Below are 15,867 nucleotides of genomic sequence, written 5' to 3' on the forward strand. Positions count from 1 at the left end.
TAACACTTCCACGGTTACTGTACTTTGTAATTAACATTTTAATTTACTTTTTTTTTCTTTGTAGGGAGGAATGTTCCCCCTGGTCCTCACATATACATGGCTGCACACTCGATTGAAACATAGTTAAAGAGGATACTAAAGCTTGGAACACTGTTTGTGGGTTCTAGGAGGATGGAGGAAAAGAACTACTCTTGTGTATCCAGTCAGTCATGGTGTCCCTTGAGCAAAGCTTTCTAGAACACTTTCCCAAGGAAAGAAGATAAAGCAAAGTTCAAAAGGTAAGTTTAGACTGAACTTTGATTTGAGCAATGTTGTTGACTCAGCAGGTATAAGTTGGAGTGGTGAGGATTTCAACACGTATGCGGAATAATAGCCCTGAAGTATCTGATCCACAGGTAAGGTTCAGACCAAAGAGTCCATAAGGAACTCCGTAGTAATGTGAGCTGCTTCATGCTGACAGAGAACTTGGGGGGTAACTAGCTGAGGGTGGCTGGTGACTCACTATGTTTCCCCTTCCATTGCAGCTTAGCAGGGAAGCATCATCCTCTCTTCTTCTAATGCCCTCTGCAAACACTCCCCAGTTCTGGCCATGTTAGCCTAATTTTCACCTTCATGTCCCATGGAAAGCACATCAGGTGCTCTCACATCAGGTTATGTTTAGTTAGGAGTCCAAATATGGATTTAGATGCTTAACTTTTAGGCAACTATCTCTTTACTTATCCTTAGGCCATATACTTATTTTTCCCCCTCCTGCTAGGTTCCGCATTTCTGGCCCCCAGCTGGCATGACACAGTAATTTGGGGAAGAAATTTGCCTACTGAATCTTGGGTATTGCACCTGAGAGGTCCCAAACAAATAACATCACAGGGGGCCGGACCTAAACTTTGCTTGAGGGGAAGGATGGTCTGGTGGTTAGAGCAGTATCCTAGGACTCAGGAGACCTACATTCATTTCCCTGCTCTGCCACAGACTTCCTGTGTGACCTTGGGCAAGTCACTTAGTTTCTCTGTGCCTCAGTTCCCATCAGTAAAATAGTGATAATAGTTCTTCCCTCCCTCACAAGGTGTTGTGAGGATAAATATATTCAAAAGCATCAGGCAATCAGATACTATGGTGATTTGGGCCATATAAATACCTAAGACGGATGGAAAAGAACATACAGGAAGTTTAAAGAACATGCAGACAGCTAGGACTGAGAGACAGACAGACAAGTAAAATAGTTAACATTGGGTGCATCTGGTACTGTAGGAAAAGAGAAATAAGTCTGTGCATCACAGACAGTGAACGAACCTATGCTTACTGCTGATATAAAGTGTTAGCATGCAGAGCTAGAACTAAGTCACGCATGGCACCCATAAGAGACAACCACAGTTAATCTTAGATAAATTAGCAATTTCCCTGTGTCCTTTCTCAAAGGTAAGATTTAAACTAATCGAAAGTAAGGTCAGAAAGTCCAGTCCAACTACTGGAGTGTTCCACTAGACTCCAAATACTGCTGAATGGTTAGAAGCAAAAGCAGAAATAAGATGCCTCTTCTCTGCTTTGTATGTGTTTCTGGAGCGCTATGGCACATTGTAAAATCTCCTATTTGTTCCTTAAGGCACCATACAACTGTTAAACCTGCAAGAGCTTAAAACTGGGCAAGGATAATGAATGGATCATTCAAGCATGCCCCAGTCTAAAACTAAGGCACTACAACAGGCCACGTTTGACATATGGAGCCCCACAGGTAGAGGCCCGACAAACAGCATGTAAATAGTAGACATATGTCCCTCCATTGAAGCTCTCTGCCAATCACAGAAAGCGTATGCAATGCATTAGAAGAACTGAATAAGAAGATGGATGATACACTACAAAGCAGGTGACAATAGGACCAGATACTACTTTTTAGACAGCTACTGGGGAAAACTCAAGTTGGTAAACCAGAAAAATCAGGCAACTCTTATTTTATTTATTTAGATTTAACACCAATACAAAAATACTCATACAGAAGCTCCGAGGCCACTAATAATAATTATACTTGCAATGACCACTCAGGAGCATTAAACGCTAATATACAAATAAATTAACTCTGCCAGCCAGCAGCATTACATAATCAAATGGAGATAAACATGTTCCTCAGCAAACCAATTTAATAATAATAAAAAAAAAACTTGGAAAAGCCAATCACCACCTCTCCCTTCCATTCCAGGAACATATGCTCATCCTTCCTCTATCAAATAGTTTAATTTGGAGGGAGCAGAAAGAGACTCAGAGACAAGAATCTGCCTTATTCTGCAGTACTGTTAATGGAAATAAGTCAACAGATTGCATTGTTGGGGGAACAAGTGTGTATTAAGCAACCTGAGATTGCTGGATCTGCTAACTGTGGTCAGAAGGGAGAGCTCATGACATTTGTTGAAGTGTGGGTGCCTGGGGCTTGGTCATAGAGTTATTATTTAGATTATAGTAGTACCCAAAATGTATTAGGCTTTTCCAAACAAAGACCAACAGAAGGTAGAGGAATGAGATGCCACATACAAAGGATCAGGGTGACCTTGGGTACAGCTTATTAGTTGCAAGTCAGTGTTTAAATTCATTTAATTTTAATGTTAAACATATTGAGGCACCTGCCCTCGTCAACTTCCTCATCTCCACCTCCCTTCCACACCATTCCCTTGCTTCAGTTCCAGTGTCCTAACTCTTGTCCTCCTCCTCCTCATGTTTCCTTCTCCTCACTTAAATGAGCAGTTCACTCACATGAGCCCCGTTCCTGCAGAACATCTGCAGAAAGGCTTCTCTGTAAGGGAAGAAGGATGATGTGGTGGAATTGGCACCTACCCTCCTCTTCTTCTGTGACTTAAAGCATGGATACCTGGCCTGCCTCCCCTTCTTTCACAGAAATGGAGACTGAATTGCACCATGGTAATGTTCTTAGAGGATGGTGAATTTCAGATAGTGATGAGGAGAGAATTCTGCCGTACAGAGGGTTCAGGTTTTCCAAGAGTCCAGATTTCTGCAGCAGCTTGTATTACATGCTGCTCCACCATTGGCCAGAATAACCACTCTGAATCAGACTCATCTCTCCATCCACATATCCAATCTTATATCTGGAAGAGAGATACAGCAACCAGCTATCAATCTGGCATGCCACCAAAACAAGAGTTACCTCACGTGTGACCACACCTGCCAAGATCAGTGGGACCTCCAGATTGCTGGTAATAAAAGCCAAAAGCAAGTTTATGTAGATGGTGACATGAGGGAAGTAGTTCCTGGATTTTGTGTTCTGTATTTCAAGTACTTAGAACTCAGGCTCTAACTTAGGTGCAAGAGACAGTGTGGAAGCTTCCGCAGGAAAGACTGGCAGAGTGCAGGGCAAGAGTGCTTGGGGGGGGGGGGGGGGTTACTTGACCTACCAATCTCCAGCTGAGAACCACCTCCTCCCCTGGCCTGCAGTCCTGTTGCAACCCACTTCCCCCTATTGCTAGTTCAGGAAGCAGCTAGACGCAGCTGCTTGTGTGGGAAATAGGCAAGAAACAGTACTGAGCACAGAATGGCCTAATGCAGGAAGGAGTTACCCAGAAGCGGTCCTCTGTTCTTGTGTACAGTCAATGTATCTACAAGTTGGTGGTGTGTGAAAAGGTCATTGGCATCTCTCTAATTTTCACAAGGAGCCTGGGATTTGCTGTTACTTTGTGTACACACAGTTTATGGTAACAATGTAATAATAGTCAGGAGCTGAAGTAAAACATTACAATCTCCCAACAACCCAAATGCTCCCTATGTAAATCGTTCGTCTTAATCAAATGAAATCATGCCTAAGTCTGGATCTTCAGATATAGTCTATGGGCTTGTGGTGTGGCTATGTTTACTATCCTCCTCTGGTTATTTAAGTCCATAAATGTGTATAGTTCATTTGAAGCCCAATTTAAGCCTTTCTTGCCCTGCAACCCAGCTGAAATAGCAATGCTGTCACTGAGCTGGTCAAGACAATCTGTGGCCCAAGGCAAAACTTCAGTGTGCTGCCCCTCCTAGAACAGACTTTCGGGGTGGGAGGATATGTTGAGCCATCTGTTGGTTCGGTGGTGCCTAGTTTGTCTATAGCTAGAGTGACCTGTGCAAAGCCCTTCTGTTTTTGATTAATGCTGAAATGCACCTGCAATCTTGGCTCTGCAATTCCAGGCTCTGTTGCTGCCCTTAGCAATGTCAAGACAGTGAGCCTCATTCAGAACTTGTGCACCAGTTTTATGCCACTTAACTCCACTGACCTCCCAGGAGTTACTCTCCAGTTACAGTGTTGGGAGGTCAGAAACCAATCTAGTGCTCCTAATTGCCAGAGCCCTCACAAGTAGCTCCAAGAACTTAGATACCATTGTGATAGGCCCTATGCATTGATTAGTTAGCTAGCGTACAAAGAATGCATGAAAAAGGAAGAAAATAAGGTAGTGATATTTTTCCTGAGTAGCCTATAAACAGAAACCAAACTTAAAATCTCTACAGAGAGATAACTCTAACCACAATGGGGACACCCATTATCTTCCAGTTGCCATGAAATGTTCCTAGATATCATGTAATAACTCCATGCAGTACAGTGGAATTTCCATCTCACAGAGCAGGATCTCGTAGTATAGTGTATGCTAGCTTATAAGGTTTCTCATGCACTGTAGTCAATAACAACATTATCTTCTGTTCACAAACTATGCGCCAAATTCTTTTCAGATATATGGTTCCCTTAACTTTAAGAGCTGGATGCTTGCTGCAGAACATAGTTATTCCACCTGGATTTTATCTGGGATACCAGGATTAACACACACATTCTTTAAAATGTCAAGTGGGACTTTTACTGGCCACCAATGGCCAAGACGTAAGGTTTATGGTTCCTCTGAATTAACAGATGTCAGCGGAACCCCTGGCCCCTCCCAGCTGAACCCCTTCCAGCGATACCTATGTTCTAATTTTAGTTTGATTTTCCAAATCATCAGCTGCGCACTCTAGACTAGAGATTTGCTGTCAGGCAAAACAGCTATAATTGACCTCTGTGGTCTGCAAGTGGGCGCTCAGAGTCGATAGCATTTAGTTATACACCCTGGACTCAATTCTGCTCTCAGTTACACTAGTGAAGCCCAGCTGCATGGGGGCAGAATTTGCCCCTCCCCCCCCAATGCTTATGAGTGGATTCATTTTTTGTTAAATGTGTACTTGGAAGAATCTTGAGCTGCGTTCATGGCTTTATGAATGGGAAACACTCAATATCCTTTCGATCAGCAGTGTCCAACGTTTGTAGCGTGACAGTAGAACTTATTACTTCAAAGAAGTCAAGAGACCACAATCCACCCTTAGGGGTGACAGATTCTCTGCCTTGTTTCATTCCCTTTGTGCCTCTCAGGCTGAGGAACAGCAGGGGAGGGACAGTAGCTGTTCAGAGTGCTCCCACCTCCCATCAGGATCTTGGCTGTAGTGGAAACAGTGGGAGGCACTCGGAGAGATGAGACCCCTGAATGCATTCAAATACTTCCATTTAGAAATCACAGGGCATGGCTCTGGGAACACACACAACTCCTAGTCAAATACACATTTTCTTCTTAATCCAATTGTCTCTGAAGGCCATGATTTAGAGCCTGGAGGATACAACAGATTTCATCTCTGATAAGCTGCAGATACGCACGTGTCAAACAAAAACATCTTCAGATGAACTGCCCTGGATTTGAACATTCTAACCATAAAATGTCAGTGTGTCTGGGGAGGGGCAACCAAGACTGTTCGGTGTTATCAGAGCTGTCTGCTCTCGGTGGGCAGTGGGGTGGAGAATCCCACTAGGTTTGTCAAGGGGGCAGGGTTGAGCCCCCTACAGAAAGTGTAGGGGAGCTGTTCCCCTAGAGCCAGTGGATCATCTAATATCCATATAAGATCTTGGGGGAGAGCCACACAGAAGTCCTGTGCTGCCACTCCAGATCCAGAGCCCCTGTCCTCCTACTGGGTTGCTGACATTGGAAACTCCCCCACCCATTGCTGCTTTGAGAACTCCTTTGGAAGTGTATGTGATGTGGGGAGGAGGCGGTTTTATTTCCCAGCATAAAAGGCGACTGAGGCTGTTTTAGCTGGATTTGTTGTTGCTGGGTTAAGGGAATGATGTGTTCCGTTGGCCCTCCCTTTCTAGATTCGTCCCCACAAGCAGTGCTCTGGATCCATGGAGGGTCCTTCCACAGGGTCCAAAGGATCGGAGCAAGGCTTCAGTGAAAGTTGTTGACTCCCGCTCTCGCAGAATGGGAGAGATCAGCATACAGAGAGTCCTCTCTGTGCTTTGATCTTTGAAGATCCTATTGTGACAGAATCTGACTGGCCACCCACAAAAGGATATTTGGAGAAGCTTGCGGGGTAGGATGTGCTAGGCACATGGTACTGTATTTAAAGAGCTGTGACTCGGTTGAGTCACTGCAGTGATTATCATACTTTAACTTTATTTAGCATATTTCTCCAGAAGAATCTCAAGAGCAGGTTTCTGTTTACACTGTGCGGTGCCTTGTCTGGGGTTTCTCAAGTTAGTGGGTTGGTCTATAGACTAGTATGCTAGATGGGGCTCTGTATCTCTCAGTAGGGTTTCAACACCTTCTGCATTGTTGTATTAACTCTTAGCTCAGTAAAATAATCATTGTTTGTCCTGCCTCCATGGCTCTGTCTACACTGTTTCTTTGTTTTTTTTTTTTCGTTTTTTTTTGTCCCAATGTAACTACATGAGTGCAAACTCACAGTATAGATGCACTGCACTGCTATAAGTCAGGGGGTCACTCTGTGTGACTTACCCAGGTGAATTACTGGGGTAAGATGTACAGGTGTAAGCCCTGTTTTGCACTGGTGTGCAAATAGCTGGGGTTTGCTCAGGTCTAACTACATCAGTGTTGCTACATTGGTGCCGACTTCTGTAGTCTGCCCAAGTTGGTGACTGCCGAGGAACAATCGCTGCTAAGGAAGGACATGATCCTGTTCTTGGACTGGATTTACAGCAGTGAAATTCCACTGACTTCGTTGGAGCAGCTCCTGATTTACTCCAGCATGAGATGTGTCTGGCTAGTAACCTACAGACAAAAAAAGGGGGGTGGCTTGGGGGTGCTAGATTGTGGGTTTAAGGTGTGTCCTTCCTTGTGGGGGTTATGATGCAGCTGCTTCGTTGTGGGGGTTATGATGCAGGGAGCCCCTAGGGAACTGCAAAATTCCTCCACAGCCTCTGGAGGAGTGCATGGTGGAGCGGCAGCCCACCACCAATTTGAAGGGCATAGTGTGTATCCAGCTCAACATCAATGTCTGTACTGAGAGGAGCAGGCTCCACCTTCTCTGGGTTGGCTACAGCCACTTGGGTTAGCCTGGAGCATCCCTACATTCAGGGAGTGCAAGGACAGTAACTGTAGTTGACCCCTGTTGTAACAACACAAGGAAGAGAGAGGCTCTTCCGGTCTCTCTCTCTTCTCCCTTACCCACTTACACAAGGCCATCACAAACTGCCCAGATTATTTGTGGTTGTCATATTTATAAAGCTGCTCAAACCTGTGTCTTGCAAAAAACCCACAGGAACAGAGGAGGATGCAGCTGTGAATCCATCTAGACTGGTCTATAAGTGGCCAAACCCACATGCAGAGAATAGCATAATAGGTCATGTGAAATAAGATGCCTGTTGGCGGTTTCTGCTCTGAAAATATGGCAGTTAGTGGTCAGCACATACCTTGAAACACGCTGGTTCATATGCCCTTTCCATACTTGTATCCTGTCTCATGTAACTGTGGATGTTCTCATTAGCCAGATAAATACCTAAGCCTACAAAGCTGCTGAGCTCTTGGCCTCTATGATACAACATATAATGATCCTGTCACAAGGTTAGAAAGTGTTTCCTCAATCAGTTTTAAATGTATTGCTTATCAGTTTTATGGTGTTCTTGCATTATGTGGAAAGGTAAATTTACCTTTTCTCATTACTATCTACACTGCTAGCAAGTCCCCGCTCTAACTTAGACAGGCTGGATAGTCAGTGCAGAGTAGTGAGGGCTACAAGATGTAATAAGCCTTCACTGAGTCCTTAAGGACTATCCTTAGGCAGGTAGATGAATTACTACACCTACCAGGTGGCATAACCTTGGTGGGACCCAATAAGATGGAGCCTTCAAAAGAAGGTGGTGACTCCCACCTCCTTTCCTACCATAACAATCCTACATAAGGGGAAAAAAATATTGACCCTGCATGCAATACATAAGGAAAATGGAACTTAATAAGAGGAATGGTATAAGCACCTGAGATGTTATTAGGCACAGCCAGAGATTGGATTAGATAATGAGAGGTCCAGGAGAAGGGTAAACTTGGGCATTTCTATTCTATTCTGTATAGGTTCTTATACCACTCTCATCATCATAGGATCTGAGCACCTTCCAGTAGCGCATTAAGCGTCATGACTAAGACTACGATTTTGTCACGGGGGTCGTGGAAGTCATGGAATCCGTGACTTCGAAAGACCTCCGTGACTTCAGCCCCAGCGCCTAGGAGCTGCAGGGTCCTCCCGCAGCAGCAGGGAGCTGTGAGGTATACCTACCATCTGAGGCAGCGGGGCCCCCAAGCTCCAAGCCACCATGGACAGCGGGGGTAGCCCACAGCTCCCTGCCACTGCAAACAGCAGAGGGGGTACCCCGCAGCTCCCCGCCCCGCCGCGGATGGCAGAGGGACCCTTGCAGCTCCCTGCTGCCGCTGGGGGCAGGGGGACCCTGCAGCTCTGAGCTGTGGGTGGAGGAGGGGCTAATAGCTTCATGCCCAGGTTTATCCCATTGCTGTAAACCAGATGGGAAGTGATGAAAGTGTGTCTAACTGAGGCCAGCTCATCATCCACCAGGATGGGACAGGGTCTCCTAGCCAACAGAAGATGGTAGAAAGCATTTCTCGCAGATGCTGCTATGTGAGAGCTTAATGTCAGCGAAGAATCCAACAGCACTCTTAAGCTATTGACTGAATTGACCAATTGGGTGTGTGTGCCTTCAGTCAAAGGAGTCTGCACCTTGGCTGCAAACTCTGAAAAGTGCTTTCCTCTGCCCACCAGCAGGGCTCAGCTTCAGCCAGTTGTTCTTCATCCATGAGCTGATCTCATCCAAGCATTGGGCCATCTTGGTGGTAGTGGTGTGGTCATACATTGTGGAGAATAGGTAGAGTTGTCTCATCTTCATATTGTTGGCACTTGAGTCCATGTAGTCTGACCAGTTCATCACTGGCCATGGGTAAATGCTGAATAGGACCAGAGAGAGAATTTATCCTTGTGGAACCCCATAAATGAAGAGTCTAGTCATGGAGGTTCAATTTCCTATCACTATTCTTTGAATGCACCCCTCCAGGAAGGACTCAGACGATTTCAGTGCATTAACCTGGACCCCTGCCACCTCTCTGAGGCAGGATAGCCGTATCTCAGGTCAAGAATGTTGAATGCTGCAGAGATGTCCAGGAGGATGAGAATGGATGTCTGCCCTCTATCCATTGTCAGGAGAAGATTATCCATCAGTGCCACTAAAACTGTTTTTGTCCCAGATCCTGGCCTGAATCCAGATTGTGCCAGGTCTAAGATATTGACTTCAGTCAGGAGAGTTTGTAGTTGGCCTTTGACTAGCATCTCTATGAGCTAGCTCAGGAATGGAAGATTTGAGATACTGGGTGGTAGTTGGCTAGAACCAATGCATTTGGGTTGGTTTCTTCAGTGTTGATAACACTACTGCATGTTTGAAGGAACAGTTCCTTAATTGAATTAGACCTTACCTTAGACCTTAGTCCATCCCATGCTTTGCTGCACATTGGACTGTGGTATTAAGTGGTGGTTTGGGTTTATTCCGGAGACTGGGCTCTGTGCTTTCAAACAAGTACCTTCAGCATGTATAGCCCTCCCTAATTGGCTTTCAAATGACAAATACCAAAGGCGCCTTGCTGCCACGACCACTGCCCCCACCATTATTCTCACTACCACTATAACCACCACCCCATAACAAATCCTAATACAAACAATACTGTATACTCTAATAAAACCCAATGGCCAAGGCCCTTACACCTTAGTAATCCCTATGGGATGGTGCCAATACTGCAGCAGCCATTTAAAACATTTACAAAGGCCAACCATATAATAAAAAATTAAAGCAACTAAAAAAGGCCACAGGTCTTATTATTAAAGCACAGTTAACCCAAGTACATGCTGGGGTTAGTAAATTACATGTTATTTCTGCCCTTAGCTCAATAACCCAAAAGCTGTTAACAAAAATAGTATTAAATATCACTAAGGCCAAAAAAAAAATTGCAGTGGAATCTAGCATGTTTTTTTTAAAAAAAGGGATTTTTCTGGATGACCAGCTTATGGCCATTCAAAGTAATGTCAAGCATCAGGCGTGGCCTACTGCCCTTACAGTGCTTCAGAAATGCCATCTAATTTGTGGCTATAGAAACGTACCTAAAAGATTTTCTGGATGGAAGTGCAGACGTTCGCAGTGCTCCTTCCAAGCATACGGGCCGGTTAAAGGGGTGTGGGCTTCTACATACCAAATCCTGCCGGGTCCGTGAAAAAAATGCACATGGAATTAAATAATTCACCAAAACATTAAAAAAATAAACTACCTAGTATGCCTAATCAATTTATAATCAATGCTCCTAAAATAACACCCAACATTTAAATAAAAATAAAAAATCAATGGACACTCTGGCCATTAAAACCCCCACAACTTCAGTGTGTACATAAACTAAAGCCCGAAAAAGTTGTCACTGTTCATAACAATGTTTGTTAAAAAAATATAAAACAAAAAACTACCCTAACAGAACACCTGCTTTTCCAAGCTAATAGTAGCTTTGTGTATATTGAGGCCACCACTTTGCAAGACATACATTTTAATCTCACCACTGCTGCAGGAAATAATATCATTTATTGGCCTGCAAATAAAATTCTACAATCAGCCCTTAGGTTCCAAATACCCTTTAATTGGACTGTCTTAGCACCTAATCATTCCAATATTTGCCTTTACTCCTACCAAAGGTTCAAAAAATTTCTAAATTACAAGGGCAAATTCATATGCTCCAAAATATATATCAAATTAAAAACTATGCTTTTCTTACAGCCTATAAAGTGTCTATGTACTAAGTATAATGTATTGTGTTCTGTGACTAAAGTTGTACAGCAACCCCATTATATTATTAACAATAAAAGCATTAACATTTTTATTGTGTTGTTTAGTTTAAAGTTAAGTTATTGTTATTGTAAAAAATGTACTAATAGTACCTTCCATGTTTATACTAACCATGCTTTGTCATTGTATTTTAATTAAACCCCCAAAAGTTATACTGTACCATGTAAGCTAAAGTCAAAAATACAAAGTTTTAATAAAACTAAAAGTTTAAAATTAATAGTTGTGCTAAAAGCACAAAAGTGGGGAGTGTGGAAGTTGGGAAAAGAGCAGACATCTTAGTCTTCCAGGAAGAGCAAGAGTCAGGCTAACTAACAGCTAATAACTCGAGACTTCCAAGCAGGGCCTGGGTGAGTGGGAAAGAACTGTAAAAGTTGCTGGTTTTCAACCTTGTGTTAAATAAAAATAAAATGCAAAGTGTAGCAAAAATTGCTTAAAAAAAGGAATATGTATAAACAAAATGCAGTTGTTGATCATTACTGTGTGTCACAAAAGGTATAAATGCCTGCCTTAATTGTTTATCTGACGGAGACCTGCCTCGGGAGGGGAACCCCTGCCCATGAGTACTCTCCCCTTGCAAGTGTTAAAAAAAATAAAGCTGCCTCTGGCATGTTGCAACCAACCTCAAAGTAAGAACTTGTTTTTCTCCCACAGCCCTAATATTGTGTAATAAGTGCATCTGAATTATTTGCACCCTCAATAAATGTCACTTGGACTGAATATATGGTTGCACCTGCAGAGCAGGTACATGGATATCTAAGTGACTAATCGTACCCACTTATAATTGTGCCCACAATTTTATCCTTTGCAGTTTTTTGCATTTGTAAAATCATGAGTGCAAAAACAGAGTCTAGTTAAGCCTGGGCTGAAAATGTGCACCAAAGGACCCATTTTGCCCTCACATAAACTCACACTGAATTTGATGGGAGGTTTGCTCCTATAATTGAAATCCGGATTAGAGGCACAAAGGGATGGACACTTGGGTTCAGCTATACTGGTGCAGGAACTGACCTAAGGAGGGAGGAAATAGTGGCTGTAAGCCATCTACACACCCTGCCCCAATCCTGGAGCTAACTGGAGGTTGTTTTGGACTCTAGGATAATGTAGAGCAGCTCTAAGGCTAAATTGCTACAGAATTATAGGTCATTAGGAGTTGTTACACCAGCTCCTTTCACCCACCCACCTCTAGCCTGCCTATGACATGGAGTGCTGGGGATAGAAGTATAGAGACAGTTACACTGGCTTTATGCCACCTATGGATTCCCCTAATCCTGAGGCCAGATACTGTGTTCAAAAGCTATTCTAAAATCATCTTATTTCATTGTAGGTACCTATATAGTTATTAGTGTATTAATCAACCCATTCTGAGGCTGAGGTGCTCCTAATCTTGTAGCAGTTTTGTAAACCAAGAATCGAAGAGTACTTCCTCTGCACATTTCCTGAAGAAGGCTTTGCCACAGCAGTTTGCAGTGTAGCCTTTTCTGACTGTTCAATTCCATATTTTTCAAATTCAACAAAACATATGACCATAAGGTAGCAAAGCTGTCTTCTGCCCTTTCCCTTCCTATTAACCACACACCCATACAGCGGTAGCTAAACAGTTGCTTTTAGGGAGAAAACATTGCAGACTGCTCTATGCATGAGCAGTTCCATTAAGAGGGAAAATGGAGTTATAACTCAGACTGCACCTGGATGCAGACTCCTGACTCATTTTAATCCAGTAATAGACACGATGCTCTTCACACTCTGCTGCTGAAAGCAAAACACACGTGGAGAAAGGATCATTGTGTTTCACTTTCATTGCAATAAAACCTACGTTTGAAATCTGTTACATAGCAGATGGCTTTTAATATGCTGTTGCACATCCGAGACCTCGGCAGTTCCTTTGCAGCAGTCTCCCAGAGCTCCAGGAGGCAGAAGGGTGCATTGTGTGCTCCCCTCCATTGCTGCCAGGGCTATGACCCAGTCTCACCGCCACTTCCTTTGCAGCAGTTGCTGCCACCATGTAGGAGCAGCCCTTACCCCTCAAAGGAGGGCAAGGTCTTCTGTGCCAGGATCAGCCATACCTGGAGGTGATGGGGGGAAGTGCCTTTCCCCTCCTTCCCCCTTGTACACCCACACATTGGCCAGCCCCAATGCTATCGATAAAGAGGATGCTCTGTCTGATTTTTAAAGCACTGGTTTTAATTCTTTATTTTTAATTTTAAAAAGCAATATTTAAAATATCTGAACGAAATCAATATCCACTATTAACTGACCTGTAGAGAAATAACTATATGGTTCTGATTCTGCTTCCACTGAATTCAATAGGATTTTAGCTAAGGGGCTAAATTTAGCCCCACCCCTTAGTAGCACAGAGATGAAAATTGCACTTCTGCAACACCCCCAGGGACTGCTGCTGGTTTCTTCCTTGGGGGAGCACAAGTGGAGATGAAAGGGAGTTGGCAAATCAACCATGTCATACAGACACCCTTACTCAGGGTGAATAGTATCTTACTCTGCAAAGTGTTCCATTGACTTCACTGGGCTAATTCAGCATGAAGAATGGGTTGGTGCAAACAAGGCTGGCAAAATCTAGCCCTGAACTAACATGCTTATGATTTGCTGCTACTAAGTGAGGTTTAATATAAGAAAATAATAAAGAGTTTTCCATGCCCTATCTTTCTGCTATCATTGTTATTAAGCTGTAGCCAAATCAATGCAGTTTTGTTTCTGGCAGAAGCTGGAATTATCTTTATTGTAGCCTTCCATGATTAAAATCTCACTATACTGCTATCTTCCTACAGAATGAAGAGATATAAGTGTCCCTTCAAGTATCCCATGAGACAAAAGATCCTGATCTTGTTTTTAGCAGTGTGGCTGTTTGCACTTCTGAAACTCCTCAATGTTGAAAGACTCTTATTCCCTCAAAAAGGTATTTATTTAGTTGAGCACTTCTTAAGCACTTCTTCTTATGTTAAAAACAAATACTCCCATCTTAGAAACGACTTCCAGTATGACATTAACTGTTCGTGTATATACGAACAAGAACCCAGTGAAATTGGCAAGAGTTTAGAGATAAGAAGAAAAGACATCATTGATTTAGAAGATGAAGACGTTATAGCTATGACCCGCGATTGTCAGGTGTATCGTACACTTAGAGGATACCACCTAAAGCCTGTTTCCTTGGAGGAGGAAAGTTTCCCATTAGCCTACTCTTTGGTTGTTCACAAAGATGCAATAATGGTTGAAAGACTCATACACACAATATACAGCCGTCAAAATATTTACTGCATCCATTATGACCAAAAGTCTGCTAATACTTTCAAATGTGCTATGGACAATTTAGCTAAGTGCTTCCCCAATGTTTTCATTGCATCTAAATTGGAGACCGTGGAATATGCACACATTTCTAGGCTCCAAGCAGATTTTAATTGTTTGTCTGACTTGATGAGGTCGTCGGTTCCATGGAAGTATGTTATTAATTTGTGTGGTCAAGACTTTCCTTTGAGGTCAAACTTTGAATTGGTATCTGATTTGAAGAAACTCAATGGAGGAAACATGCTGGAGACTGTAAAGCCAAGTAGCAGCAAAAGGGAACGATTCACATATCATTATGAACTTAAGAGTGTGCCTTATAAATACATGCAGATGCCTGTAAAAACCAACATTTCGAAAGATCCACCACCTCATAACATTGAGGTTTTTGTAGGCAGTGCCTATTTTGTTTTAAGTCGGGCATTCATCCAATATACCTTTGAAAAATCTCTTCCTAAAGATTTTTTTGAATGGTCCAAGGATACTTATTCTCCAGATGAACATTTCTGGGCAACCCTTGCACGTGTGCCTGGAATACCTGGGGAGATTTCAAGGTCAGCTCACGATGTAACAGACCTGCAAAGCAAGACTCGACTGGTGAAATGGAATTACCTGGAGGACCACTTGTATCCTCCTTGTACTGGTACCCATATTCGCAGTGTGTGCATCTATGGAGCTGCAGAATTAAGGTGGCTTATAAATTATGGACACTGGTTTGCCAATAAATTTAACTCCAAAGTGGACCCTGTTTTAATAAAATGCTTGGCAGAAAAACTTGCCAAACAACAGAAGGAATGGGTTGATTTGTCTTCCGAAAGCTCCTTCATGCACAGAAGTTCTGCAGATGTTTCACTATAGCAGTACACTACACTCAGTAGTCAGTGTTATCCAGAGTCTGACGCTCCATTGCCTTGGGGTGTAAAATGCTCCTTCTGCACAAGTGTAAATGACTACACAAGGTGCAATGGAGAATCAGAATGCAATGGAGAGTCAGCCCCCAGATGTGATGTTATATGTCATGCCCTTTAAGGATCATTGTATAATTCACCAAAACAACACTGTGTCCTTAATATCTTTCAAGGTGATTCTTATAAAAATCAGCTCCACTTTTGAATGTTTTTTGGGGGGGCTGTGGCACTATTTGTGGTAATGGAATGCTTCAAATTGAGCCTGCCTGCGCAATAGCTAGGATAATTCCTCATGTCTGTCCTCCTTATTCCCTTCTTCTTCTTTAAAAGATTTGAAACATAGGAAGGAAGATGTCCAGGTATGCTACCTCAGGAAAGCTGGAAGGAAAAAACCCAAAACTAAAATGAGCCTAAGAGAAAGTCTGATGACCACTGAGCCATAGGGCTGATCCTGTGATCCCTCCACTCCCAGTCAGTGGGAGATGATGGTGCTTAGTCATTTGCAGG

General features: G+C 43.1%; 1 protein-coding gene across 2 annotated transcripts; it reads left to right on the forward strand.

The window, feature by feature from the left end:
* Positions 1 to 224: 224 nt before the first annotated feature.
* On the forward strand, positions 225 to 15,310 carry GCNT4 (glucosaminyl (N-acetyl) transferase 4). 2 transcript variants are annotated; one of them, XM_065406995.1, is made up of 2 exons: positions 225 to 278; positions 13,942 to 15,310. In XM_065406995.1, the coding sequence occupies exon 2, from the start codon at positions 13,943 to 13,945 to the stop codon at positions 15,308 to 15,310; it is 1,368 nt and encodes a 455-aa protein (XP_065263067.1). In that variant the 5' UTR covers positions 225 to 278; position 13,942. The 2 variants fall into 2 exon arrangements, with proteins under 2 accessions (XP_065263067.1, XP_065263066.1); XM_065406994.1 differs by lacking the exon at positions 225 to 278 and adding an exon at positions 11,765 to 11,784.
* Positions 15,311 to 15,867: the final 557 nt, after the last annotated feature.

Source organism: Emys orbicularis, chromosome 6 (genome assembly GCF_028017835.1).
Source record: "Emys orbicularis isolate rEmyOrb1 chromosome 6, rEmyOrb1.hap1, whole genome shotgun sequence".
NCBI classification, from domain to species: Eukaryota; Metazoa; Chordata; order Testudines; family Emydidae; genus Emys; species Emys orbicularis.

Coding starts and splice junctions, on each gene's coding strand:
- GCNT4 (XM_065406994.1), top strand. CDS start 11,765: ATGTTGCAACCAACCTCAAA. Junction 11,785..13,941: donor ATGTTGCAACCAACCTCAAA/GTAAGAACTTGT, acceptor ATCTTCCTACAG/AATGAAGAGATATAAGTGTC.